The 27,413-nt window shown below is 38.9% G+C and overlaps 1 protein-coding gene across 2 annotated transcripts in view; it reads left to right on the top strand.

Moving 5' to 3' along the window:
• Fmn1 (formin 1) overlaps window positions 1-26,835 on the top strand; it is a 364,027-nt gene extending 337,192 nt beyond the window's left edge. For both annotated transcript variants that reach the window (XM_047540773.1, XM_047540776.1), the window contains 2 exons: window positions 14,900-14,984; window positions 18,094-26,835. In XM_047540773.1, the coding sequence (XP_047396729.1) occupies window positions 14,900-14,984; window positions 18,094-18,138 (130 nt within the window). In that variant the 3' untranslated portion in view covers window positions 18,139-26,835. The remainder of the gene's footprint in view (window positions 1-14,899; window positions 14,985-18,093) is intronic.
• Window positions 26,836-27,413: the final 578 nt, after the last annotated feature.

Below are 27,413 nucleotides of genomic sequence, written 5' to 3'. Positions count from 1 at the left end.
GCATTCTCCAGCACAGGACCTAAAACAGGTTTATTGGCATAGAGAGGGCTTCACAGCATGATCAAATGGTAGCAAGTGAGCATTGGAAATCCCAGGTGTTATGAGAGTTTGGAGGAGAAAATGATCCAGAGTAAATGTAGAAGTTAGAGAGGGCTTTGGGAGAGTGTTTAGCTGTAGAAAGGACACCCTCAGCAGAGAGTTGAAGGGAGACATTGAAGTCAGTAGGGGAATGTTGGAAATCAACAGCTCACAAACCTGCCAGATCTTCAGAACCACCTGGAGAGGGTTGCAAGTGTGTAAATAGATCCGCTGAATCAGAATCCTGGGAGTTGGAGTCTAGAAATCTGTGGTTTTAGAAGTTCCCCACAGGGATGGCAGAGCAAGAATATTTGTGCTTGATTGCTTTAGTAAATGCTTTGACTTCATTGACTCTTCGTTTAAATGTAGAAAATAAACTTCAGAAATGGGAGAGCGGAGGGCATCTTACTTTACCTCACCTTATCCTTAGACAAGTTTAGGGACTACTGAACTTAGTTGATCTGGTGTCTCTTAATTTCCTGCAGTTTTAGGTAGGAAACAAGCTACAGAGTGATAAAGGAAGGGGGGGGTGATAACATTCTGGAAGGTCACATTACTTGGAGGAATCACATTGTATGGTCCCTGGAATCAGCTTACCTAAGTGTTCTCTTTTCGGTGGGTCCTTTTCTGAGTGCTTTATCTACCATGGTTTCTCCTGTGTTTGCATATTCCCAGAATGTAAATGTACACCACTAAATTTAAAAATAAACTTCAAAAATATCTGTTAAAATTTTAACTTAAACACATTCTTTTAAAATATCTATTATGTCTTAATTGATACACAAGAGAAACTATTGAAACTATTCTGTAAAGACCGTAGTCTAATACTCACAGACAATTTCCATGACTCTTCTCCAATCTCTCTGAGCTTTCTCTACTCCAAAATTCTGGGTGTTTATTGTGTCTCCAGTTTGGGCACTTAATGATTTGTTTTTCATTCTTTTGTTGAAAACAAATTTTCTTCCTTATGTTAACTGTAGGATCCTAGAAGATAGGTGCAATGTCTTATACTACTTTGTTTTCTCTTCTACTACTTCTGTTTCCTTATGCACAGTAAGTGCTCAATTAATATTTTTGAACAAATAAGTGATCATTGTGTTTTCTTTTGCCATATTGAAACTGATTATGAGATTTGCTGTCTGCTGCTGAGAGATGAGACATCTTATTTATTTGGATTTTGGTGGTGGAATTTCTCAAATATATCCCATATGGGTCACTTTTGCCCAAGAATCTAAAATCTTAATAGCTTTGTTAAAGAGAATAGACATGTTCAGAACAAGAGAGATTAGTTGATGGGGTAAAACAATCACCTTCTCTGTTCTTGATTGCATTACTTTCAATTTGTTTAAAAAAAATAGAAAAAAAACAAGGAGGTGAAGATCCCTGGGATTTATTGCTGTGCCAAGCCTCAAACCTCTTTGGAGCTCAAATCAGGACCTTAGAGAGCATCTGTCCACACTCTATTTCTCTAGCTTGGCAGAGAGCAATGGAAACCCAAAGTAAGTCTCCTTCATTCAGCCAGAATATTTCTAAATTACTTATCTGTGGGACTCCTGACAGCTCCCGCCTTGGGCAGAGATGCACGAGGGGGCTGCCCCGGTAGTATGATTTGAGGGGCGCCAGAAAGGCTCCCTGTTCCAGACAATCTCCCCTGTTTCCTCCCCTTTCTGTTTTAGTCGCTGTGCAAACAGGCTCTGATCAGTGTGAGTTTTCGGTGAGACTCGGTAGGTGGTACAGGTTTCAAAACGAAATGGGGAATCAGTGTCAGCAAGCACATGCATGTCTTCATTATCAGCGCTAGAAATGTCTTCCAAAGACGAACTGTGCATTTCAATCTCATTTGCAGGTTTATGACACAGAGCCGCCCTCTCTTTCCAAGCTGTCTCCCAGGCCCTCTCCCTGAGTGAGGAGAGGCAGTGCTGTTACCTTTCACTCTGCACCTACATCTCAGGGTCGGCTCAGAGTGTTATGTCTACCAAGTGCAGAGTGATTGGCTTTAACTGATCAGGCATTCCAGGGCACGTCTAGCCCCCCTCCACTTCCACTCCCCTGTGGCCTGGAGGAGAAGCTCTGCAAACGGAAGCAGCCTTTGTTCTGCAATTAATCACTCCAAGTCAAAGTGTGTTTGGGTACTACAAGTGATAACCCATAAGAAGTACCAAGTGGCTGATTCCTATAACTGCTGAAATTCAGTCTCCATGAGGACTTCCTTAGTTGAAAATAGAAAAATATTTTACTGAGGAATGGGATGTGGAAAATTGTCAAATTTAGGAAGTAGAAATGATAGGCTAATTTATCATGGAATAACCTTTAGAGGATAGATCCTGATGTGTGAGCAGCTCAGTCTTCTAAGCCTATGACTTGCATTATGTTCCTGCCAGTCTGTCTTACCACGGCAACCAGTGAGGCTGACCTGGGGTGGGCGGGGCATGAGAGTGGAGGGGAGAGGGGTAGCCAGGGTCAAGGGTCAGACTCTGAGGAGAGAATGGGCCTAGAAGAGTGTGTGGCCCTGTTGGCCTGCCTGAGTTACCAGAGTCATATCGTCTATGGTCTTTTCCTGAGCTTAATTTTCTTGCCCTTTGGAAATGTTCCACATAGGCTAGTCAGTGATGTTTTCATCAGCTGCTACAGTGAGAGAGAAATTTCCCTTTACATCGAGGAGCTAATGAGTTTGGTCTTTTTTGTTGTTTGCTTTTTCACTGACAGTAGAGGGACTTTACTTATTCCATTGACTTTCATAACTATAACCATGGGCTTTGGTGGTAATAATCAGAATTCAGAAAAGCCTAGTGAGTGAGTGCTGTCAGGAAGGGTAGAAATAACAACAGTCCCCACAGCCCCTGCCAGGTCTCCATGATTGCACTTATTTGGAATTGAACCTGGACATTAACCCCTTTCCCTATGGCTACAGAGGAATAAGTTGACTCAACAAACTGGTGTTTGGACTTTGTGGTAACTTACACAGTATTAAAAAATATTAATGAACTCCATAGGGCAGCTGAGAGATAGCCGAATGTAGCCACATCTTCCTCAAAGCACATTATAGCCTCTGTGATGTTAACACCATCTATGTTTAAAGTAATCTTTATAAGGAGAGTATCAACTTGTTGCCCAGTTTTCTGTGTCTGAAGTGCCATAATTCATATTATAGAGAATTTTCTGAGGCCACAAAGTCCCTTCCTCTCTAAGGTCTGTGAGGTGATCCTTGTGCCATGTCCTATTGTTACTTAGTCCAGGATTGCAAGCAGATCATTGCAAAGGAGTGAATAGGAATTTGATCTTTCATCTCTGCAGTTATTGATACCACTTCTCTGACTTTTTCTCCTAAAGGAGACCACAGGAGTATCATCATTTACTTGGAGAAGATGCTGGCCTTTTAGGGATTGGTACCACCAACCCACATAAAGTAGGCAGACTGGCTAGTTATTTATTTTACAGGTGTTAGGAGGTACTAGGACCTTTCCATTCCACAAAGACCTTGTCCACCCTTCAAAGGGCCTGAGGTCACAATCAACAGGGCCAGTGATGAAGGAGTTTTTTCATGTCTGTGGCTTATGGTATTCCTTCATGTATTTCAAAGTAGTCATCAGAACAAAGAATTCTTGAATTTGTTAGAGATAGTCTAAGTTCAACTATCTTTACCTTTGAGGGTGTCTAGTGGTAGAGTGGCTTGGACCTTCAACTTTGATCATCCTGCTTTTTAGGGCACTTGGGTACTCTCTATAGCATGCTAAGAGATGCATTTCTATAAAGGTTGGCATACAGAGCATACTCGGCCCATTCTCTAGACCATTTTGACCTCCTCCTTTAGTGAAGAGTGATACTAAGTTCTTAAAAGATATGTACATCACAGCTGATCTGATGTCTTCCTTTTCCTGACACACACTTCATGAACCATATTCCTCCAATGCCTCCCATTTCTTTGTCTTCACCCACCCATGTTTCTGAAGCATTGACACTGAGAGTCATGGAGGAAGTGCATTGTCTGTGTCATGCCATGAGTGACATCTTCAGGTCACATGACTGGATGGCTGTTCAGGTTTCCTCTTTCAAAATAGTAGCACAGTGATGGCATCATACCTTCTACATTTGGGCTCATCTCATTTGTCCTCACAGGTCTGTACTGTTTGCCAGAGATCGGTGATCTCACAAACTTAGAACATTTCTGGAAGGTAGCAGGCAGGGGATAATAGTACTGCTGGCCTTGTTTTGACTTTTGTGGATTTAATGGTTATTAGATCCCAAAAGCTGGAATCTGATAGCTATGGCTGTCCAAAGAATCATCCTTTATGAAGCTTCATCATCTCAAATCCAATGTCTCCAAGGTATCTCTGGACAGATCTTTTGAAGAGGCTTCTCTTGACACTGGTTCTCCTCCAGAGGAAGATTGTTTTTCGTTCCCCTCTAAGAGCTCCTGTAGGTCCTTTTAAGTTTCATACACAGGAGTTTTCAGCTTAAAGTAAAAAGAAAAAGTTCTTCTTGTACAAATGAGTACATGCATTAAGTTTTTTTTTTTTAATTTTTATTTCTTTTTTTTTTTGTAACTTTATTTTGCTTTTTTATTTATTTTATGTGGTGCTGGGAATCAAACTCAGTGCCTCACACACTTATGAGGCAAGCACTCTACCGCTGAGCCAAAACCCAGCCCGCATTAAGTTTTAATAAATAAAACAAAGCTTTTCTTACTGAAGCAGAACTTACAGATGTTGCAATCTAGAAGGATCCTTAACTCTTCCCCCTCTCCCTGAAACACCTTTGCTGAATAACACCCTTTACAAGACAATTTTAAAACACTGCTCTCAGCTCTGATTTTTACAGTTGTGACAAGATGTGAACAGCCCAAACACACTATTATCCCACTCCCTCAATATCTCTTTATTGGATGGTTTTGCTCAATCCTATTGTCAAAATGAAGATGCTTCTGTTATTAGGAACTTGATGATGACTCCAGTATCTACTGATACTAATGATGATTTTAGTATCTGATGATTTTAGTATCATAAACCAATGAAACACTGAATATTAACAACAAAAAAAAGGTATTACACTTCCTCAATCCCGTGGATGGTTGGATTCTGAATTGGTTTGGTTTAGCTACAGCCATATAAATCTAGCCTATAGAGAGCCCAGAGTTTGCTCACTTTTAAACTTTCCCAGAAAAAAAGGGTACTATAGTGGGGTGCCTAAGCCTCTATGGAAAGGCATGTGACTGAGTGCAGCTCCCCAGGTGCCTGTGACCTCTGCTATCTAATGGGTTGAATAAAAATGATGATTCTGTATATTATCCAGCTCTTTTCAATGCTAGGGTGGGATCAGTGTTCTCGTGCAGCTTTCCATGTTCCGGGTAAAGGCAGAACTTCCTCCCCAGGTGATTCTGATATGAAACCAGGCTGTAATCCTTCCACATCCAGGAGCCTCGGAAGACATACTGCACTGTCCTGCTCATGCCTTTCCTCAGCAGACACTGGCAGCCAATGCAGTCTACCAAGGCCCCCCAACAACTCCTTGGGGAGTATAGGCATTGTCATGAGAAAGAAGAGAGGATTTTCAAAACTTTCACTGAGGCATTTATAAATTGAGGATAGGTATATTCTTTCTCTAGCATGTTCATATGGGTTTTCTGCCTATATTTCAAATTTCTTTTGGAGGGGAGGACTTACCATATGACCTTTTTGGTCAAGTCTAGATATTTGCCTATAAGTATCCATGAACAATGATGTTTGATATTCTTGAGTAAATATTTAAATCAAAAACAAAAATAGGAATAGCAACTGGACCAGAAACAAAGACAAGTCCATAAACCATTGAGCCAAGGAGCTGAGCATATATGTAGCTGGAAATTGTCTAACCAACAGATTTTCTTTGGTTAGATGCAAAAGATGGTCTTACCTTCTAAGTGAGAAGCAAATTCCAGATGTGAGACAAAGTTATATAACTTCTCTGAGTCTCAGTCCCCTGGTGGGCAAAGTCATTTGGATACCTTTAGGAACCCTGGAATGTATACATAGGTTGACATGTATATAAATTGACATGTATATAATTTAGTGCATTTTGGGTGGCCTTCAGCACCCTTTTTCTTGCCTTATTTAGCACTCAGTCTGCTCATTGATAACTGGAACTAGGTTCTTGAATGTTTTTATGAGATTTTTTCCCCCACCCAAAGATAAATGCAAAGAAAGAATCATTTTACAAGTGAGTATTTATTAAACACTTAAACTGTTGAACATGGAAAAAAAAAAAACTTACCGATGCAGGTCATTCATTAGGTATTTGCTAAGAACTGACTTGTACAGGGCACAGTGATAGATGTAGAAACAGGGAGGGTCCCAGATATGCCTAAAGCCTGGTCATTGTCTTCAAGTGGTTCCATTGGTTTAAGGGAAATCAGATACCCAGTTCTAAGATGAAAAGCCCTAAGTGCCTTTAGAGAGTCACAAAGTGCTTTTTCACTCGAAAAAAGAGCAATTACTTCTGGCTAAGAGAGATGAAGGAAGCTTTCATGACTTTGGCACTTAAGCTGGGAATAGAAGAATGGGAAGAATTTGAACACATGGAAATGAGTAAGGCAATCATTGAGGGAACAGTAAAAACAAGATGTAGGGGTGAGAAAAGCCATGTATAAAGATAGTGAGCAGTTCAGTTGGAATATAAAGCACATGGAGTGAGGTAAAGCAATGGATGCATGATAAGTAATCATGTGTAATGTTTTCTTCAATATTTATATCCACTATGTTATTTAGATGTGGTATTATTCCTATTTTTAACAGATGAGGAAATAGAGACCAAAGGAATTAAGTGATTTATTCATGTACACTCCATTAACTAAACTGGCATAGTATTCATGCAAAACCAGATCTGGTTTCTGAAAAGGTAAGATAGATGAGAACAGAACAGGGACAAATTTGCATCTTCTACTCTAATCCAGAGATTGGCAACCTACAGCCTGTGGACCAAATCTGACCACTACCAGTAATGTAAATAAAGTTTCTTGGAACACAGTATTGCCTGATCATCATGTATTTTTTGTGGCTGTTTTCACACTGTAATAACAGAGTTGAGGAGTTGCAGCAGAGACCATATAACCCACAAAGCCTAAAACTATCTAGCCCTTTATAGAAAATATTTGCTAACCCCTGCTATAGTAGATTGGAAGTCACTGGAACTGTGGGAGAGGGGAAGTATTATTAATGAGACCGTCTTCACCTGTAAAATGGAGTGGAGGGAACTAGACCATTCAAAAGACTGTCAGTGCTCTGACCTCTCATTCCTTCACTCCTGGATCATCGAGTTAGCCTTCCTCCACATCCCCTGGCTGACATTTCAAGGCTTACAGAGCCAGGCAGGTAACAAAAATGAGTGAAGTGTGCCAGGTTAAGAAAGCCAACCTCGCAGGCAAGCTGGTAAAGACCTCTGCCAGCCTGGCAGCCCCAGGGCTGCCCAGGGTGCTACTGCCCCATCTGACTGTTGCTGCACAGTAATGCATTCATGTTACCTGCCTTCCAGTTTTAGGAGTCAGAAATTGAATTCTTATGTGAAATCTCTGCATTTACAAATGATAGCAACTGAATTCAAATTTATTTAAACCTCCTATGACTGATGAAAATTGAATTTAAATTTACTTAAGCCCATCAAGGTTGATCAAGCTATGACCCACCAGCTTGCAGTCTTTTCCCACATAATTGCCAGAACTTAATGAATGAATTTAATGCAATCAACAATAACAACCCCAATGTAGCTTCTTCAGCAGGCATGTGACACTTTGCCCACAGATTTTGAGGTACATTTTGAAAATATGGGTAAGTTGAACAGACAGCTTGGCTATCAATTTCTAGTCAGATCAAAACAATTTTTAAGACTCTGTCCCGTTATTGATTCTTGCTTTTATTTCTTGTGCTATGGGAGTCCTGTTTAAGGAAGTCTGGTCCTAAGCCGACATGTTGAAGATCTGGACCTACTTTTTCTTCTATAATCTGCAGGGTCTCTGGTCTGAATCCAAGGTCCTTAATCCATTTTGAGTTTAGTTTCGTGCATGGTGAGAGATATGGGTTTAGTTTCATTCTGTTGCATATGGATTTCCAATTCTCCCAGCACCATTTGTTGAAGAGGCTATCTTTTCTCCATTACATATTTTTGGCACCTTTGTCTAGTATGAGAAAATTGTATTTATTTGGGTTTGTGTCCATGTCCTCTATTCTGTACCCTTGATCTACCTTTCTATTTTGGTACCAATACCATGCCGTTTTTGTTACTATTGCTTTGTAGTAGAGTTGAAGTTCTGGTATTGCGATACCCCCTGCTTCACTCTTCCTGCTAAGGATTGCTTTTGCTATTCTGGGTTTCTTATTCTTCCAGATGAATTTCATGATTGCTTGCTCTATTTCTGTAAGGTACATCATTGGGATTTTAATTGGAATTGCATTGAATCTGTATAGCACTTTTGGTAGTATGGCCCAGACTCATGCCAGTCAATACATGTGACATAGCCAGATTGTCAGAATATTTGTTTCTTATAGGTGTAAATAAAAGCAGATGAAAAGAGCAACCTGACCCTCTAAGCATAATGTAGATGCTAATGTTAAGGAACAGAAAATATACGTGAAAATTTGCTAGTTTGCCTTGAGCATTGGTGATGATATGTTCACATGAGATTTAAGGGATTTTATTTTTCCCCATGACCAATAAAGCCTGAATTTTTATAGAGATTAATCATTTGTAATAATTTGTTTATTCAGTATTTATTGGTCATTTACTACATGCCAAATTCTGTGCAAGATGCTGAGGAAAGAAACAATAAAGACTCCTCTCCTGCTTTTGAGACATTCCAGTCTAGTGTGAAAGGCAGGTACCTAAAAATGATCACAGCAAATTAACATGCATGAACCTTGTAAGACAGTGCAAAGAAAAGAGCCAGTGTCAAATCTGTCCAACTAAATTTACCTTTTTTAATGTAACAAATGTACCTCCGGGGAAAAATGTGGAAAAACATTTGACTTTCTTTAACAAATGATCATAAATGTCTGGGTAACTCTCAGGTAGAAGTAACCACAAAATTGTGAGGTTCCATGTTCCAAAACTCCACATTTTAAGGCAGTGACCAAGGGACCATGTAACTGCACCAGTTGCATGCCTCTGAAGCTCAGTGAATTTAGTGTATTCAAGAAACACAAGCAGTCCTTTAGAAAAGTAAAGAATTTTTCTAATAAATTTTATTCTTTTATTTAGCAATCATGGCATGCATGTCATCTGCTCTTCCAAGGGCTCTACCCTTGTGGATCCTAAGGTCTCACTGAGAGCTTTCCATGTGATAATTTTCATCATTGGTTCAATTATGTCTTGACTACCATTTTAGTTAACATTTTGTTGCTGTGACCAAAAGACCTGATGAGAACAATGTAGAGGAGCAAAAATTTATTTTGGCTCATGGTTTCAGAGATTCAGTCCATGGTCAGCTGACCTCATATCTCTGGGCCGGAGATAAAGTAGAACATGATGGCAGAGGAAAGCAACTCAGGGCATGGCAGAAAGGAAGCAGAGAAAGAACACCACTCACCAGAGACAAAATGTAAACCCCAAAGGCACACCCCTAGTGACCTACCTGCTCCAATCACACCCTACCTGCCTACAGTTATTGCCTGCTTAATCCATATGAATAGACTAATCCACCAATTAGGTTACACCTCTCATAATCATTTCAACTCTGAAAATTCTTGCATTGTCTCACACATGAGCTCTTGGGGAACACCTCGTATATAAACCATAACAATTACGTTCTGAAAAAAGTATTAAAACAATCCAGTAAATCTTACTTTTTACTTTTTCTTTGTTTCTAAATATATATCATAAATTCAAAAATTTTTCAATTTCTACACAAATAAATTTTATGTAAGGAACAAGTGTTATTTCAATTGTCAGAAAAACAAAGTCAATGTGAAAAAGTTGATTTGCTCAGAAGTTCTATAATTTTTGAACCTTGTATTTTATTTATAGTATTTACCTTCAGGAAACTTAGAAAAGATATGAGGAGTAGCTACAACCTTTGTTATGAAGTTTAAATGGTTTCTCTCTTTAAGCTGAGAAGTTTTTGTCATACTTGCACAACGTTGTAGCTTCTGGATATGACTTTTAGAATCTGTATTCAGATCAGAAAAATTGAGGTGAGATCTTGGGCTTGCTCAATCTTAGGATAGTAGCATTAGTTGATTTGGTTTGCTTTTCAGTGTCCTTGGCCACATGTAGATGCTAATAATGTAGATCTGAATAATATTACTGCAAGGTAGGACTTAGCTAACAGCTCTATGTATTTTGTAGTCAAGAACAATTGTCATACTTTATTTATTTATGTATTTATTAGGTACTGGGGATTGAACCCAGGGTGCTTAACCATTAACCACTGAGCCATATTCCCAGCCTTTCTTATTTTTTATTTTGAGACAGGATCTCATTAAGTTGCCAAGTTGCTTAGGGTCTTGCTAAATTGCTGAGGTTGGACTCAAACTTGTGATCCCCCTGCCTCAGCCTCATGAGCCACTGGGATTACAGATGAGTGCTATCATACCTGGCTTGTCAAGCATTTTTAAAGACTTGTTTTATCTATTGGTGAAAGGCTATACTTTATTGACTACTTAATATATATCAGGCATGCTAGATGTTACACATATGTTATTTAATACTTTCAAGGATATTGTGAGATAGATATTAACTTTCATTTTGTAGTACAGGAATTGAAATCAAGAAAGTTGATTAACTTGCCCCAAGATCTTCTAATAACTGGCAGAATTAGAATTAGAGTGAAGCATAGCTGGTGCTGAATCTCCTTGGCACTTAGCTGTGCTTTCTTGCTTTCCTTTTTAAAGAATAAAATTCTCCTGTGAAAGGGAGAGATAATAATTGAAAGAAAACATTGGAGAAGAGCAGAAAAGAGTTCCTGAGATAAGAATTGTCCTAGGAAACCTGGGGCATATATGACTCCTTGTGTAGTCTGCAGAAGAACCACTCAGCGGTAAGAAGAGGTTTGCAGTGGGGACAGGACTGTGGGTTGTCTCCCCTCCCCCTGCCTCCACATCCCCAGCCACCACTGTCATCCAGAACAGGGAGAGTGGTCACAGGACCATTAGCATGCTGGAACTGGGAAGGTGATGCTGAACAGAAGCCCAGTAGAAGACTATCTCTGGAAGAAGAGACTGGGATTCAAAGATAAAAAGGAACTGCAAAAGACAACTCAAAACAGTTACCTTAAAATTAGGGGCCTAAGAGAGAGACAGACAGACAGACACAGAGACATAGTAATTCCCAACCATTCCACTGAAACTGGGATTAAAGGGTCACTAGGAGATGTTCTCTTTGAAAAGCAATCTAACTCAGCTTAGATGTGGCTCCATGTACAGTGGACCATCTTGGTTGGCAAGTCTGTTAATGGTCAGAGCCTCCAATGTTGTCTGACCTGGATTTGATCCATTTAGTGCTTTCTTTTCTTGTTTGGGCATAGTCCCAGTTGTTGCTGCAAATGGAAAAGCTTAGTGGGCAGTGTGGTGCAGACTCAGACCTAAGACAATATTGAGAAATGCCTGTTCTCAGGGCAGCTTTACAAGCCTGAGTATTCTCAGGTTATAGAAAACATTACTCATCTTCATTCCATTTTTGTTTATTTTTTTATGTGCAAGTCAGCATGTTGAATTCATTGTGACTGACTTCTGCATATGTGCAGGAAAATTGTTTGCCAAGTGTGTGTGTAAAACCAGCTAAAAGTCAAGCCACTTGGCCACATGTAGATGCTAAGAAGTATATAATTAATATTGGGTGAAAGCTTTTTATTTGAGACCTGAAGAAAAAGTATGCAATTTTTTAAAAAGTGTTTGTGAGATGGTGGATCATTAAACATTAAATATTTTTGAAGAAATTTTAAAAAATAAAAATACAAAGGATGATTCAATATATCCATATTCTCACCTAGAAATATAACTATTAACATCTTGTTTCATGTTCTTTAAGAGTTTTAAATACTATCATGTAAGTGAAACAAGCCAATCCCAAAAAAACCAAAGGTCGAATGTTCTCTCTGATATGTGGATGGTAACACCCAACAAGGTGTATGTGTGGTGGGGGAGAATAGAAGTTCAGTGGATTGGACAAAGGGGAATGAAGGGAAGGGAGGGGAATGGGAATAGGAAAGACATTAGATTGAATCAGACATAACTTTCCTATATTCATATATGAATACACCGCAGTGAAACTCCACATCATATATAACCACAAGAATGGGATTCTAATTAGAATAAGATGCACTCCATGTATGTATAATATGTCAAAATATGCTCTACTGTCCTGTATGTCTAAAAAGAACAAATAATTAAAAAGTCTTAATTTTAAATTTTAAACATTATAGGTAATAAAGATTAAAAATGAAATTCCATTTGACCTATTACAGCCAGTCCCATTCTCTTCCCCCATCTTTCTAGCAATAACTTCTTTCATGAAATAGGCATCTTTCTTATCTATTCTAAGTACTTTTAAATGTGTATATATATATACCTGTCTGTATATAAGCATAGGTGGAAGTCTTTAAGTTTACATACACGTGCATGCATCTGTGGTCAATATTATTTTGTGGAATGCTATTTAAAATGTACATAAAGTGGTATATTACATGCATAGTAATAGTAGCAGTTAACATTTATGGACTGGATGCCCTCTGTCTGGAGTTGCATTATCTCAGTCCTTTCAATAGTATTATGTAGCAAGCACTATGGTTTTGATTCCCCCTCTTATTAGGAAAGCAAGGTACATAGACAAGTAACCTGTGTAAGGCTACACAGCTAGTAAGTGATGGAGCTGAGAACCAATTCCTTTGACCATCAAATTTAGATGGCCTCTTCACTATATCACTCTAGAAGTCCTTACTCTCAACATCATTTCTGATAGCTATGGTCATCAAATTTGTAGATACAGTTCATTCCTTTTTACAATTATGCTGTATGTCCCATAGAATAAGCATACCATGCAAACACATTGCATGGTGGTTAAGACTATAAAATCAACATCATAAAGTTTCTGTCTCACAGGATTGTCATGAGAATTAAATGGCTTTATTCAAATAAAGCAGTTAGGACAGTACCTGGCACAGATTGAGTATCACATAAATGTTAGTTATTATTTGCTATTATCACATATCCATCCACCTGTTGAACTAATCACTAGGTTTTTTCCAGTTTTTTTCTGTTGCCTGTCACAGTGACAACCCTGTGTCTGTCATTCTCTGTTGGACATCTCTGTAGGAGAGGAACTGGTGGCTCAAAGTGTGCATGCTTTCAGTTTTACTTGACCAGAGCCACTGTACCACTTTATATTCCCTAGTGCACTGAGTACCCACAACCTCACTGGCGGTGGACGTGGTCTGACCACTAGAATTGCTGATCTGATGGGCAAGAAATAACATCACTTAGTCTGTTGAATTGGTGAATTTTTATAACAGCTTTATTGAGCTATAATTCACACACCATAAAATTCACCCTCTTAAAATGTACAGTTCCATGTTTTCTAGCATGTTCACAGGAATGCACAACCATCACTGATATCTAATTTTGGAGGAAATCTTTTACCCATTAGCAGTCACTCACCATTTCCCCCAACCCCTAGCCCATGTCACTGCTAATCTACTTAATCTGCTTTCTGTCTATATGTATTTACCTCTCCTATACATTTCACATAAATGGGAATCACAATGTATTTTTTCACCACTGGCTTCTTTCACTTCACATAATGTTTTTGAGGTCCGCCTGTGTTGTAGCATGTGTCAGTATCAGCATGTCATTCCTGTTTGTAGCCCAGTATTATTCCCCTGTATGGATATGTCACATTTTGTTTATCCATTCATCAGTGAATGGAAACTCAAGTTGTTTCTACACTCAACTATTTGCCAATATTGTTACTAATGAACATCTGTGTGCAAATTTCATATGGCGTAAGTTTTTAAATTTCTTAGTTATGATTATATACTTAGCAGTGGAATTGCTGGGTCAGATGGTTATTCTGGTTATTTTGAGAAACTGCAGTCCCATCAGCAGTGTATAAGGGTTCCAATCTCTGCATTTCTTTGTCTCCAAAACTGTGCTATTATCTTAATTTTTAATTCTGGCCTTTCCCCCCGCCCCCAATTTTCACATATGAGAGAAAATATGCAACACTTGTCTTCCTGTGTCTGGCTTATTTCTCTTAACATGACATCCTCCAGTTCCATCCTTTTTTTTCTGCCATTGATACAATTTCATTCTTCTTTATGCCTGAATAATAACTCCACTATAGTATGTGTACCTTATTTTCTTATCTATCCATCTGTCAATGGGCACCTAGGTTGATTCCATATCTTGGCTCTGTGAATAGTTTTACAATGAACACGAGCATGCAGGTATCTGTTTTGTATGCTGACTTCATCTTTTTCAGATAAATACCCAGAAGTGGTATAGTTAAATCATATGGTGTTCTATTTTAGTTTTTGGAGAAACCTCCATACTGTTTCCCATGATGTCTGTACTAATTCACATCCTCTTGCTGCCCCTCAGCCTGGGCACAAAATGGGCTTTATTGTTTAGATGTTGGAAGTACACTCTTGGGTGGTTGCAGTAGCAAAATCACCTCACGATGCATTTCTCAGCATGTGTTCTCCTTGTTAAGTGACACACGACTGTATTTTCAAAACACTGGTTGTTTAATTCAAAAGTCTTTAAAATTCTATTTAACCTGACCTCATCCTTTTTCTTTTTTTTTTTTTTCTTCTTCTTCCTTTCATTTCCTCCTCTCCTCTCCCTGTTCCCCATTTCTATTTCAGATTGAAAATGGCTCAAGCATCAGTCAGCAAGTTGACATCAGAGAAGAAAGTGGAGACAAAGAAAATCAATCCCACTGCCAGTCTGGTGAGACTCAGTTTTCAACATAACCTCCTGATTTTTTATTATAAATGAGGAGCACCCAGGAGTGTGTCTGAATTTAAAGTCTAAAACTCAAGGATGAAATGCAGTATCCAGGTCCTCAGTTCCCATCCTAGAATAGCATATGGTAAAAAAGAATACTTGGGGGTGAGGGAACAAAATGTGGCTTCCTGTTCCCTCTGCAAACTCAACAAAGTCATTTCTGATAAACCAGATTTCATCTCTTCATTTCACATCCTTCCACACTCTATCCACACAATTGCCATTATCTCAAAGTCTTTTTCTCCTGAAATGTTCACCATGTTCACCCTCATCAATTGCTTTCCCCCATTAAAGAAAGGATCAGGATGTGGGAAGGTACAGCCTGCCTGCTGTCACTTGGCAATGAGATAACAAAAACCAGCACCCAAATAGATGCCATGATAGCTCCATGTTGGAAACCAGTGGTCTACTTGGGCTTTCTACTTTGATAGAAAAAAAAAAAAAGTTGTCCCCCGAATTCCAATTTTTATTGGGGATCACAATGAATCTCTACTTATACATATCAGACAATACTCAGAACAGCTAAAAGTTTAGGAACCCTGGATATTGACAGGGAGACTGCCTGAACTCCAATCCACTCTGTGCCTTAACAGTTGTAAAACCTTAGTAAAATTACTTTGCTTCTTTCTCCAGTGAAAAGAGAAACGATAACTTCAGTTTAGGATTTTATTTTGAGGAAACTAGGTAAAGGCAGGTTATATATATAATAGGAGCTCGATAAATGTTAGCTATTTCTCTTGTTACTATAAATTCCAGAACCTTTGGGTGGACCCTGCAGTGGGGGACACTAGTGGTAAGCAGGAGTGTCAATCTCTTCACTTTGAATTTTAAGCCCAGCATTCTCTGAAACCTGATATCCCACTTATTTTGTCCTTTCATATAACCAGTACTATTTGAAGCTTCTTTAAATCCTTTGAAAGATCCAAGTTGAGTCTGAGTTATAAAATGGGATAATTTGTTTATTGACCATGGTACCTCTTGGAAAAACCCAATCAGCCGCTAAATGAATGTTGATTGAAATTGATGAGAAATGAAGAAGTCAGGTAGAACCAGGATTGGTGCCATGGCCCCTTTCTGAATGGACACACCACACCCCCTGTACTCATTTCATGAGGCATTTATTATCTTATCTGTGTGATTTTCAGAGGCAGTGAGCTCAACCCTGATTTTTGTCTTTCTCTTTCATCAGCCTCTGGGCCCTTTTGGGGGCCTCAATCCTGACTTTTACAGCCAAATTTGTTCCCCAGGGTTGGAGAGAATGGAGTCAGTCCTGTAGACAAAGGGCAAGTTGAGTTTACAGTGGCACCTTTTGTAAGTTGACCTCCTTGGTGAGCAAGTTCCCAACTATGATCCCCAGCTTGGTAGGGTTGTTATGTTGTTCTCCTGTTTATTTGTGAGGGTGGTTGAAAATTAGGGAAGAGCTTATAAACCGATCCCTGATTCAGTTTCACAAGTAAGAGGTGGGGCCCAGACTCAGCATGGGATATGTAAAACTGCATTGACTTCAGTTTGTATCCAGCCCAATGTAGTCGTGCCCTGTAACACATCCCAGATCATAGGCACCTGAGGGTCAGCTTCCAAAGTACTCATCTCTGCATCTTCTCTTTTGGAAGGAATGCTTTTTCCCTTTTCCTTCCCAGCCTATTTCCACTCCCTTAGGAGCAGACACATCCATCCCCACCATGTTTAATTTATTTACTTCCATAGAGTTATAGAAGCAGCAAGGGTCCATGTTTCTGTTGTGTTCCTTCTGTCTGTTGTACATCTTCCCAGCAGTCTTTCATGCCCTCCCCCCTATTATTTATTCTTGTTTATTTTAGTTTAATTAATTTTTATTGGTACATTATAATTTTGTATAATACTGGGATTCATTGTGATATATTCATGTATGCACACAATATAATTTGGTTGATTTTATTCTCCAGTACCTCCTTGTCCCCTCCTGCCTCCCCCTGGTCTGTTCCTCTACTATACTGTCCCCCTTCTATCTTCATAAGATCCCTCCTAGCCCTGCTTTTCCACTTTTTTTCCCCTCTCTAGTTTCCATATATTAGAGAAAACACAACCCTTGTCATTCTGAGTTTGCCTTATTTCACTTAACATAATGCTCTCAAGTTCCATCTATTTTACATCAAATGACACTATTTCATTCTTCTTTATGACTTGGTAGAACTCTATTGTGCATGTCTATCACATTTTCTTTATCCAGTCATCTGTTGACGGACACCTAGGCCAGTTCCATTGTTGGCTACTGTGAATTGTGCTGCTATAAACATGGGCGTTTCCTGTATCACTGTAGTATGATGATGACTTTAATTCTTTTGGATAAATACCAAGGTGTGGTATAGCTAGGTCATATGTTGATTCCATGCCTAGTATCTCCTTACTGATTTCCATAGTGGTCATATTAATGCACAATCTCATCGATAGTACATGCCCTCCCCCTTTAGAAAGTCGTCCTGGGAGGAGGTGCAGGGAGAACAGAGGAGAACATCCATGGCAAACTGGAACCTTCTGCCATTCCACATAGACAGAGTCTGGCAGCCCTCTATTTGGCATGGCATCTATTCAATGCTGCCAAGTTGCTTACATGCAGATACATTCAACTTGGAAACAGTGATTTTTTTTTTTTTTTCATATCTCAAACCCCTAAAAGTCATTTCTTGGGCATTCCCTAATGACAACAGTAGGCCAAGGATTGGGGTGGAAGTAGTTGAGTAATGCCACAAAGTTAAGGTGTTGGTCACAAAAGAACAGAACAGACCAGCCTGGCCTGGTAAAGTCCCATGTTCTGGGGATAGAGTTGGTTGATGAGCTGGTTGTTCACTTTTTGTTGGTATGTTTTGGGAGTAGTAATGGTGATAGATTGGTAGGAGAGGTAACTGAGGAATTTGGGAGAAAATGATAGAGACCTCTCTTTCCTCAGGCATCTGGTACAATTCCTCTCAGCATTCTAGATCAGAATTTGAGAAATTTATAGAAATTCAAGAAAGATAAAAATCGATAAGCATGATAATAAATCTGGTTTTTTTTTTTTTTTCTTAAACAACAGAAAGAAAGACTGCGTCAGAAGGAAGCCAGTGTGACAACCAACTAAGATGGAGACACAAGAAAATGACAATGGGGAGCCATGGAACCCTGCAGCGCTAAAGAAGTTTTTTGAAAGATTTGTTACTAAATGTCTGTCTTGCTCAGTCCTTTCTGAAGTGTCTGCAGGGAGCGCCCTATGCCTTCTTTAAGAAGTCCCTTATTAGGCCACAGGAGCAATGAAAGCTATTTAAGGAAATACTGCAAGAGTATTTGATAATTGTTGCTTGTAGAAGTTCAAAGTCTACTCTGTTATGAGACCAGAAGAAATACCAAGATTTTCCAAATTTTTTTAAAAGCTGATATTTCACACTTTCTGTACCAAACTTGATCTCTACAACTTTGTCACAGAAGAGGATCTTTCATGACAGTTGCCTTAGGATAATTCAAGCCTTGGTATTTACATGTTGCTGTTTTGATCTTTAGTTTATTGGTCTTAATTTTGATTATGTTGTAGCAAGATCCTATGACATCTTTCTTGCCAACAATGTTGAAACTCACCAAAATTGTTTGTGAAAATGATTCCCCAGACTAGGGAAATGATGGTGTTGTTGTTGTTCATGCAATTGAAAGGAAACAAAATGGAATCATGTGTGGGTATAGAAGGGAGTTAAGTTGCCATAAACTACATCCTGGAGGATGTTATGATACTGGAGTTGACCTCAGCCATTAAGCAAGGCCCATTGTTTTATTCTTATATCAGTTCATTGTGGGTTCCTGAGCTCACAGAGATTTTGTACCCCACCTCCAGTAGAAATAGTAGTACTGAGCAGGGACAGCCTTGGGGGTCAGGGTACCTATTTGAACAAGCAATCGGGTGACAGAACACCCTGCCTATTTCAGATCCATCATGAATGGGTAGTACCATATTGACATGTACCCAATTCTTCATTATGTCCTGCTACTTGTGGCTGGTCCTCTCTGACCACCCCCAGGAGGTGGTTTCTAGACAGGAGAGCAAAAGCATGTGCCTTTTTATCATGGCCTTGACTGACAGGCATGTGAAGTAGGGTTAGCCAGGTGTCTTTGCTGGCACAACACTTAAGTTCTTTATAGGAAAATGAGAAGGTGAATATATTAATATTAAACTTTGATTAGAACATCAGGCCTAGGTAGCTCTTTCTGACCCTGGCTCTTGATTCACAGAGGAAAATCACCTTGGAAATCTACCTGACATTTTCCCCCTCAAGCCATTACTCTTTGAATCTGTCCTGTGAGGGGATAAGAAGAAAGAAGGGATCAGCTTTTTCCTCCAGTGGTGGGGACAATCTAGAGGTGATCAAGAATCTTATGTCCTATCCATATCCGCTGCTACATGTGTCCTGCCCCTTCCCCCAGCGTCTTTGCAGAACCTCTGAGCTTGCCAGGTGCCCAACTGTCTTCCCAGGATATGCCTGCCAGTCATCAGCCTGAGAACTCAGGAACATTCCTGTAATAGATTGAGCTAATGAAAGCAGCACCATACCTGTGTATAGTGCAAACCTCAGAATCAAGACTGCACAGGTGAAATCAGTGAAGTCACAGACACCATATTCATGCAGGCACTAACCAGCTTTTCTAATGGTTCAAAAGGAAAGAATGTCACATGCTTGGATTTTTAAAACTCAGAATGAAGGAGTGAAACAAAATGGGCAAACAGATAAGGAAATTACTAGACTAGAAAGACTTGAAGTTGCTTGTGAGCAAGAAGCTTTTCCCATTACTTTCATATTGTTTCTCCTTGTTTTTACTTAACTGTGAAGAAAACCAAGGAAATTCATCAACTTAAGGCAAATTCCACTTACAGGCATCCTGTACTCTATAACATTCTTTCTAGTATTATGGTGCAGAAGAAAATACCAGTTTTTGTCCATGCCACAAAAATCATCTCTGCATTCAGCAAGGTCAGCATAAGTCTCAATCCATAAGGATGTGATGGAAGGAAGCAGCAGGAGGTTTTTGCTAGAGCCACTGCTGTCCACTTCAGGTCTCTTAAGTAAAATACTCATGAGAAGGTGACACTGTCATTGTGCCCTTCAAGGACACCCTCTCAGGGAAACCATGCTGAAGAATAAGGAATGGAAACATTCATTTGAGAGACGAATGCAACCCAACTTGGTAAACCAACTAAAAATCTTCTGCAAAGTGCCTGTTTCTAAAGATCTGCCTGCCTCGGTTGGGGAAGCTTGGTGGGTTTGTTAACACTAGTCAAATACATTTCATAACCATTTAAGACACCATGACAGAATCTCCATCATTCTCTTCCAGTTTGAATCCTCCATTATCTAATCTGAAATGCCACTTCCTAAATCCACCACTGTGACCTAGTCTTCATTTCTAACTTAAGTTCATGATCAACAAAGGTAACCATTTGCTTCAGGCAGTTATCTGAAACAAAAGGTTCCTCTAAAATGCAGTTGAGTTCATGCTAAATGCAACAAGTATGTCTAAACTTTTCACAGAGAAGACTTGTTTAGATACCAGTTGACCTCTTGAGCACTTTAAGCAAGCAGGGTTTAATGGGCTTCTCTAGGCACAGCTCTCCTTGAACTAGACAGGAGAAAGACCAGGATGGCCACCCTGCATTTAACCACACACTCACACCTACTCACTAGTAAAATGCCAAAAAACCATCCCTGATAAACAACTTTGTCTCTTCCTAGTTGAGATTCACTGACTCTGAGGACACAGTTTAGCAACGGTTCGGATTCTTGTATGAGCTGTTGACAATAATTATAGAGCACACAGGTGCACTAACTAATGTACTAAAATATTATATAGACACATTAGGGGGAAAAAGCATCAGACCTCTGCAGTGTCCAATATCAAGTTGGAAAGTATGGCATATGTCTTTTAACCTGAGAAAAGGCAGCTTACCAGAAAAAGTGTGGCCTAATAGAAGGGCAGACATGAGGATGTAGAGGCCCCAGGGGTCACAGGTGTTGGTTCTGCTCCTGCATCCTTAAGTTGATGTCAATGAGATCTTTCCAGAAGCTCATGGCAACTACCTAGGAATTGTGGGAAAACAACTTCTGAAATCTGAGGAGTAAAATAAGGAAACCCAGTGGTGCTACTATACCTTTAAATGTTCTAGCTGAAACGAATTGCCAGCACAGTTGAAAAAACTGAATATTAAGTTGGATGCTGGGCTCCCCTTTCCCAGGAAACATAGTCGAACCTGAAAATCTGCTGAGCCTCCTTTTTCATGGGTACCCTAAGGAAATGGGTTTCCTAAATGAGAAGCTTAAAAGTTGCCAGTGAAGAAACCAGAAAAACTGAAAAAAAAAGAGAAGTATGTTGGTGATATTTGAAATCTCCAGCAAGAGAAAGAGGTCAATGGTATGGTTTCTTAAAGTCTACAATTAGATGTAGCAGAAGAGATAGAAATGTATTTTCAGAAGTGATTTGTCTATTGTCCTGAGATTACATCTCTCTATAAGTTGTGCTGCCTACAACAGGGAAGTTTTCATTTTAATGATGTTTTTTATTCCTTTACAGTTTTATGATCTCAAGTCTATCTATACTTCTGCCTTGCCTGGCATCACAGATGCAGTCATTATATGCACCAGCACAGCAAATCGCACCTAGTCAATGTATGATGAGGAATTAGCAAGGCAGACCTGCAGATTCTCCTTTCCAGTAACCAGACTGTAGTCTTGGTGGGGGATCTCTTCATTTTCTGACATCCTAAGTAAGAATATTTCAAAGTATTCACCCTTCCCACAAAAAAAAAAAAAAAGCAAATATAAAACCAATTTGGGGCATTATATGGAAAGGGGAAATGAAGAAGTCCACAAAATATAGCCTCCCCCAAATAGCTGATCTAAATATCAACCATCTCATTCTATGAAGTAGTTTAAATTGGGTTGGAAAGTTGCTAGCCAAAAGAATGTTTGATTTGAGCTTCCTTTTCTATGATCCTGTCTATTCTAATTAGAAACCAAAAACACAAAAAATAGATAAAATGTGATTAGGAAAGAGAAAGCTTTAGCAGATTGGGTGGCTTATAAATTAGTTTATTAGCTCCTGAATCATAAAATCAAGGGGCACACTAGGAAATCCAATGTTGTGAAGTCTAAGCCAGGAACATTAGAATCTGAGCAGCTGCTGTAGCTGCTGGTCATGGGCAAAGTAAGAACTTTCTGCTGCCCACATGAGATTTCAGCCTAAATCAGATGCTTTTAAGAAATATGGATTTGAAATAACCAAGGATTGTCCTGGAATTTTTTTTTTAAAGTCACATAAAAGAAGATATGATGTAATGGTGGGGTCCCGGGGGGCAGGGGAGGGATATTAGACCATTAAAATGTCCTTCCTCTGGATTCTCTTAAGAGCCATTTATGGGGCTGGGGAGACAGCTCAGCTGGTAGAATGCTCGCCTCGCAAGCACAAGGCCCTGAGTTCGATCCCCAGTACCGCAAAAAAAAAAAAAAAAGAGCCATTTATGAATGTGTATAACATCCAGAAGACCATGAATACCACATTTCACAGTTTAGCCATTTTACCTTTGGGGATCCTACAACTGAATAGAGTGGATTAGATAAAAATACAAATTTTTTATTCATGTTGGCTACTTTTTCTTCACAAAGAAATCTGCAGCACAGGGGAACCAAGTCTGTGTGCCAAGCTGACAGGATTTGAAAAGAATGGATAATTTTTAGCCTTTCCAAAATGCAAATAACTTTTGTTACATGTATTTCCATTTTCCAGCTATAGGGAGAGCAACCTAGCTGCTTGGCAGCTATTACTGATGCAGAATTGGCTTAAAGAAAACACCTTCTAAACTGGGCTCAGCAGATCTTTCTCTTTAGACTTACAGAACAGTATTCCTAATGCCAGTAGCAATTGAATCCAGACATAAATGGACTTGATTATACAGCCATGTGTGACTGAGAGGCCCATTCTGTGTCATTTCTGCATACGCATCATTCGTTGACACCTTGTAAGAAGTGCTGAATTTTAGTTTCACAATTCTTCATTTCCCTTTCCACGGAGTGGGCAACCTACCAAATACTCCCAGATCAACGCCTTGCTTTGCTGGGAACTAGTGAATTTCAGAGAGTTTTAAGATGTTAAACTTGAAGCCAATTCAGTAGCCCTATTTGTTCCAAGACTCATAACCAATAATGTGATATAAACACATTATATTGCATTTGGGAAATCTGTGTAGTTAACAACTTACTTGGAAACGTGAAGTTATTAAAATGGCAGCTAGCTAACTGTGTCTTTTAAGTCATCATGAGGTTTCTACCAACGAAGAGATTAAGGAAGCAAATCAAACCTCCTGCAGTAGTTTGGCTGTCCTCAAGTAGTAACTGCTGGACTGGGTTTCTCCTCGATCCTAGCCTTTCTCCTAACTACCCTGGAGATAACCAGTGGCCTTCCCTTCTCCGATATCAGGGTCTCTTTAAGTCCATGGTTCCTTTAAGAACTGCCTGCTTAAAGCTCACATGAACTTCAGACCTTATTGCATATTACATCAAGTATTTGCTCAAGAGAGACCTAACAATCTCAATTTTGGGTATGAAAGTGATAAATAAAACTATTAGGTTATTTTGCATTCCATCTATGCCATATAATTCTCTATTTTTTTACTCTTAGGTGTATATATCTCCTAAAGACTAACTCAAGGGCTTTTTTTTTCCTAATAGTTTGTGTGAAACTTGATAGTATTGGGTTAACAAAATGCAAATGTATTCATAGATTCAGGCAGAAACTAACATCCAAAGTGTTTGGAACAAACAACTTTCTACCACATGTAAGCTGTCTCATAGGCTGAATACTCCCATAAATTCTACTTGTGTGTACACTGAGGGACTCTCTACCTTTGAAACAGTAAGAATGTCTTCAAAGAGAATGACTATTTCCCCCACGTATAGTGTGAGTTTCCTGTGCATTATCTTGGCATGTTGAGTAAGATATCGAATTTTCTCAGGCATGTTAGCATTGATTTGTCAATGTCTTTGTTGAAGTTGTACCTACTTTCCTTCATTGTTCTCTTCCAGAGCTTTCTTCCACTTTTTGATCGTTTGCCTAGGTTATCTCTCCAAGTTAATCTTTCCAACATGAAAGGCTAGTCCCAGAGACCACTGCACATACAGGGAAATTATTCTCTACATCCCCATGATATAAATGATAGATGTTCAGAAACAAACAACTCTCTGGGAACTGTTGGCATGGATTCTGAATTCTGCTTTCTGTGTGGTATATAAACAGGAATATGTAGTATACAAAGTTGTACTGTTCTTTCTAATAGGAGACTAGAAGGACATTTAAAATGTTTATATTTTAAATATGTTTGCATGAACTATAAATAACTCTTTTTTTCCCTTCTTGCCAACTTGTCTCTAGATATAATCTTACTCATATTCTTACCATCAAGGTATAAAGAAGGTAGTCTCAGCCGCTCTAAGTTGTGTCCTACATAAGTCTTGAAAGATGGGTTTACTGAAAATAAACCCATGAGCAAAGGGAGATATGTAGTAATAATTCAGTCGGCCTACAGTGACCAGGGTCTACTAAAGGCATGGATCTAGTCTAAAATTATTGATTTTATGATTCTGCAATTCTGCAGTTGCCCAAGACAAATAATGTGACCCTACCATCAACTGGATTTGAAACTTTTGAGGAGGTTTATGCATTAAGAAATAAGGATGTTTCTTTAACAGAAGCAAAGATTCTCCTAAGAGGGTAGAAACTTAAAATTAGAGATTGGATAATTTTAAGAATTTTTAGAGAAAGCATGTCATTGATTCATCATCGTCTTTTCCTTTCATTGAATTGTAATTAGACTAGTATGGGAAGCACAGTGCTCTTGGACTTTGATTTAGAGGATCGTGCTTTGGCCTGGAAAATAAGCATTGGCCTGCATGCCTCGAACCTAAGTGAAATCAGTTAGCATCCTAATACAAATCAGATGTAACAGAAATGTGAATTATTTCAAGTCCTTTAGCATTTAATTTTCTTAGTGACACCCTGGACCTTGTATGCTGCCTCCTAATATGCATTTGATCCATGCAGTGGTCTTCAGCTCAGACTTGTGAGATGCCAAGCAATGGGATGAAGGAGAAAAACAGGAGGCAGGAGAGAAGAGATTTTTTAACAAGGCCAGTCCAATGCTTTGCTGATCCAATTCATTTTGTTAGAAAACTGGTGATTTGGAAAGTTCTTTAAAGAAAATTCAGCAATCTGTAGTAGGCAAGTAGGAGTGCCCAGTATGATATACTGGTTGGTGGCAGACGTTGTGCTGGAAAAGCAGGTAACCCCAGTGAAACTGGCGTATGTGGGTTTAGTAACTCCATCGACTTCAGATCCATTTCCATGAGGTTGCTTGTTCATGAACCTGCCTGTTTTCTCTATTCTTTCATTTTTCCGCTTTCTGGACCCAGGCCTCAGCCTCCCCTTCCTTCACATCCCACAACTAGTCTTTCCTAACTGAGCCTTTACATGTCTCCCTGGCCCAACTTTTTTTTCGCTTCCCTGCATCATGGACACTAAATGTCTCCCTGGACCCCTTCTCCACCCTCTCACACCCTGTGCTCCACCACTGGATGGGGATCTCCACTGTCACCAAGGAGCCTGCGTGAGACATGCTGCTGGGACTGCCTCTTGTTAATGTCAGCATCACCTCATCATTTAGGCCAAGGGAAAATCCATAAAAGAGATGGAAAGTGCATTTCTTTTTCATTTTATTTTACTTTATTTTAAGAAGGTTGGTTGGAGTCACGGGGCGGGGGGGAGCAGTGGGAGGGGTTCTAGTTCTTCTCAATTTCTCATAGATTTTACTTTTAGGGGATATTCTTTTGATAAATTTATGTCAGACCAGGTCACCAGCTATGATACAGACTAAATTTTTGACTTTCAAGTAAGTTTCTGTGCTGCCAGACAAATTTGACTTCTGTGCAAACATTTTGAATCAGACTTATTATGGCACTCCATTCTTACCACTACTCATGATTCAAACATTACCCCTAATCCGAATCAGGATGTTGACATTTTGTGGTTAATTTCATATTAACAGTAATAACTATTGCGCTCTTAAAAGCACTTAAAGTGTAAGCATGTCCTAAATAGTCTACTATTTGACCTGGTAAAATCTTGGCTTTTCTGTTTAATTAAGTATTAGATTAATCTGTAGATATAACTTTTAAGGGATTTTGAGCAATAATGAAGACATTTTGGGAAAGGAGAAGGCACTTTAAAGACATGAAACCTTACATTACATGCTCTTGGATATTTTTAAACATAAGCTAATTGGATTCAGGTATTTTTCCCTTTATATTTTAAGAATATGTATTTCTAATTTGCATATTTAATTTTGTCAAAGCTGAGAACTGCTCATGAGTTGAATTTTTAAATGTAATAGCAACCAAATGAAGTATTTATTTTTAAAAAGAAAGGGTGTAGGAACCAATATTAATTTGTACATAATGAAAATGTGTGTACGTGTGTGTGTATATATATATACATATGAATATATATATTTTCCTTCTTGACACTACTTGGTCACCTTATTAAGTGTATTTTTGTACATAGTATATATTGGTTAGAAAAGTGTAGAATGTCTATTCTAAGAATTCTATCTCTGATAGATTATATTTATCCTAATCTATTGATACCTCTGTTAATTCATTTCAAGAGATACAACTATATTTTTTGGAATTTGAAGAGACTTGCACTCATGGCTTCCAATTGTAAATATGCTAAGGGTATTTTAATAAATCCTGGTTTCATGTCCATCTAGTATGCAATACAGATTTGTTTTTGGGGGGCATTTAAAGTGGTATCTAAATAGTAATGTAGAAAATACCAGTATTTCTAACTTGCATTGGCTCTCATGATCTGAATCTCCATAAGTCCGTTATTTGTATTTCCTTCTTTCTCTCCTGTCTATGTAAGGTAGTCTTAGACATGGGTAAACCCAAGTAAGCATTGTCTCAGCGAGGCTAACCTAAAAACATAAATTTCTCTCTGAACATAAATTTCCCAAGGCAGGTGGGGGACACAGATTGCGACTTCAAGTTAAGGGTTGAAAATGATATACAGAATGGAAATCTGATTGTATTCTATTACTAAGCACAAGGCACAAATTCTTTTCAAACAATGACATACAGCATACAACTATTTTATGAACAAAAAATTAAAACACTTTTAAGCAAAACACTTCTATTTAAGCACAGTTGTGTGTTTCAATTGATTTATTCAATATTGTTGAGTTCTAGATGTTGCTGAAATATATTCCATTATGTATAGCAATATAAATGAACAGACATTATTATCTAGGAAGATACTTCATCACTAGGAAAT

This window comes from Sciurus carolinensis, chromosome 2 (genome assembly GCF_902686445.1).
Source record: "Sciurus carolinensis chromosome 2, mSciCar1.2, whole genome shotgun sequence".
NCBI classification, from domain to species: Eukaryota; Metazoa; Chordata; class Mammalia; order Rodentia; family Sciuridae; genus Sciurus; species Sciurus carolinensis.
The sequence above is the reverse complement of the archived record's forward strand: the minus strand, read 5'-3'. Positions and strand labels throughout refer to the sequence as shown.